General features: G+C 42.9%; 1 protein-coding gene across 1 annotated transcript in view; it reads left to right on the plus strand.

Annotated features, from left to right (window-relative positions):
* The window catches only part of tmcc1a (transmembrane and coiled-coil domain family 1a), a 16364-nt gene extending 14432 nt beyond the window's left edge, over positions 1-1932 (plus strand). The window contains exon 4 of the mRNA XM_016576031.1: positions 1499-1932. Coding sequence (XP_016431517.1) covers positions 1499-1807 — 309 coding nt within the window. The 3' untranslated portion in view covers positions 1808-1932. The remainder of the gene's footprint in view (positions 1-1498) is intronic.
* Positions 1933-2438: the final 506 nt, after the last annotated feature.

Genomic DNA, 2438 nt, shown 5'->3' on the forward strand with positions numbered 1-2438 from the left:
TCATATATACATATATATATATATATATATATATATATATATATATATATCAGTGCTCACACTCTTTTAAGATTACATGTCAAATCTGGCCATTCTTGAATCTGAATATGAGATTTTAGAGCCTGTATCATATTTTTGTTGAGCCTTACAGCTGTAATCACGATGAATGGTTATTGTATGTAAAAGAGATTTGTGACTGTTCTCACGCTTTGTGCCTTCGTGAGGAGGGAAAAAATGACAGAACTCTTGTTTTCTTCCATTAAGTGCATTTAAATTGAGTGTTAAAGCTGTTTAAAACTGATCCATTAGTCATCAGTTTGTGGTTTTGTCTCTAGATTCTTCAGACCAGTGAAGCTCCATCACACTTTGAGATGATTACGTGTACATAAGTAAAGACCAAAACATGCACGAGGTCTCGTTCCCTCACATAAACACACTCTCCTGCAGAATCACGCTCATGTTTGTCTTTGACGCAGAGCACAGGAAGTGACTGTGTTTCTTGTGTTGTGTTTCTGTAGGTGTGTGTGAGCGCAGGAACAAGTGAACGATCTGACAGAGCTCCACCAGAATGAGATCCTGAACCTGAAACAAGAGCTGGCCAGCATGGAGGAGAAGATCGCGTACCAGTCCAACGAGAGGGCCCGAGACCTGCAGGTGTGTGTGTTTAACATATGACCCATGATGATGGCCCCAGAGGTCAAATGGATACTAGCTAGACAGCTTGACTTACACTAGCTAGTGGGTGTGAACTGCCACATAGATGTTTCTTCATCAGATTTGGAGAAATTCCATCAGTGTCTCAGCAATGGATGCTCTGCAAGTGAATGGGTGCCGTCAGAATGAGAGTCCAAACAGCTGATAAAAACATCACAATAATCCACAGCACTCCAGTCCATCAGTTAACATCTGGAGAAGACAAAGCTGAAACAACGTTTCTAACTTAAATATGAGTCCATAATCCATAATAACGCTTCCTCCAGTGAAAAAGTGTTCTGGTCTGAATCAGGAGAGAAATCTGCACATATCAAGCAGCGTTTACAAGCCAAAACAGCTCTAAACAGATATGTGAGAGACAACTGATGTTTTTATCAGCTGTTTGGACTCTCATTCTGACGGCACCCATTCACTGCAGAGCATCCATTGCTGAGACACTGATGCAATGCTACATTTCTGCAAATCTGATGAAGAAACATACTCATCCTAATCTGGGATGGCCTGAGGATGTGCACATTTTCAGCACTTCTTCATTTTTTTGGGTGAACTATTCCTTTGTTCTTGTGTCAGCAAGTCCAAAGCTTATTCAGTTTTTCTCCAAAATTAATAAATGTTATTATCATCACACACAATGACAGAGTTGAAGGTAAACAAAATGGCATATTAGAGTAATGCTACACTAGTAATTATTATGCCAGGCTATTTTAGTGCAGGAGTCGAGCAGTCTGTGTGTGTGTTAGTGTGAGACTAACCTGCAGTGTGTGTGTGTGTGTGTGTGTGTCAGGAGGCTCTGGAAGCGTGTCAGACGCGCGTCTCTAAGATGGAGCTGCAGCAGCAGCAGGTGGTTCAGCTGGAGGGCCTGGAGAACGCCACGGCTCGCACACTCATGGGCAAACTCATCAACGTGCTGCTGGCTCTCATGGCTGTGCTGCTGGTCTTCGTCTCCACCGTCGCCAACTGTGTGGTGCCGCTGATGAAGACACGCAGCCGCTCCGTCTCCTCGCTGCTGGTCTTCCTCCTGTTTGCTGTGCTCTGGAGGAACTGGGACGCTTTCTCAGGACACACCTCTCGCCTCCTGCACGTGCCCCGATGAGCCACGGGACAACTGCTGCTTTCAGACCATTTTGCACAGTGTTTCGAATGCCTTGGGTGCATTGCTCTTCAATGAGGTTAATATTAATACAATTTGTACAGCGGGTAAAATAAGTATTGAACACATCACCATTTTTCTAAATCCTGCCCCTCGTCAGTGGAAATGAATATTATACAGTCCCAACACCTACAGTTCCAGGATGATGAAGATGAAACAAGGCTGGACAATGATCCCAAACACAGCCAAGGAAACTCTCGATTGGTTTCAGAGCAAGAAAGTAAAGCTGCTAGAATGGCCAGCCAATCCCCTGACTTGAATCCAATAGAAAATAAGAACTAAAGGTCAGAGTTCATAGAAGAGGCCCACAGAACCTTCAAGATTTGAAGACTGTTTGTGTGGAAGAATGGGTCAAAATCACACCTGAGCAATGCATGCCACTAGTTTCTCCAGACAGCTGTCATTGCCTACAAAGGCTTTTGTACAAAGTAATAAATGCATTCCAGTGGTACAATACTTTTTCCCTGTGACATTCCATTTTATTACACAGAACTTAATTTCTGAACTTATTTGTATTGTTTTCATTGTATGTATGGATTAGTTGGGTTGTTACCGACATCTGGTGAAAATTTCA

Source organism: Sinocyclocheilus rhinocerous, unplaced genomic scaffold (genome assembly GCF_001515625.1).
Source record: "Sinocyclocheilus rhinocerous isolate Xijiao unplaced genomic scaffold, SAMN03320098_v1.1 scaffold2549, whole genome shotgun sequence".
Classification (NCBI taxonomy): Eukaryota; Metazoa; Chordata; class Actinopteri; order Cypriniformes; family Cyprinidae; genus Sinocyclocheilus; species Sinocyclocheilus rhinocerous.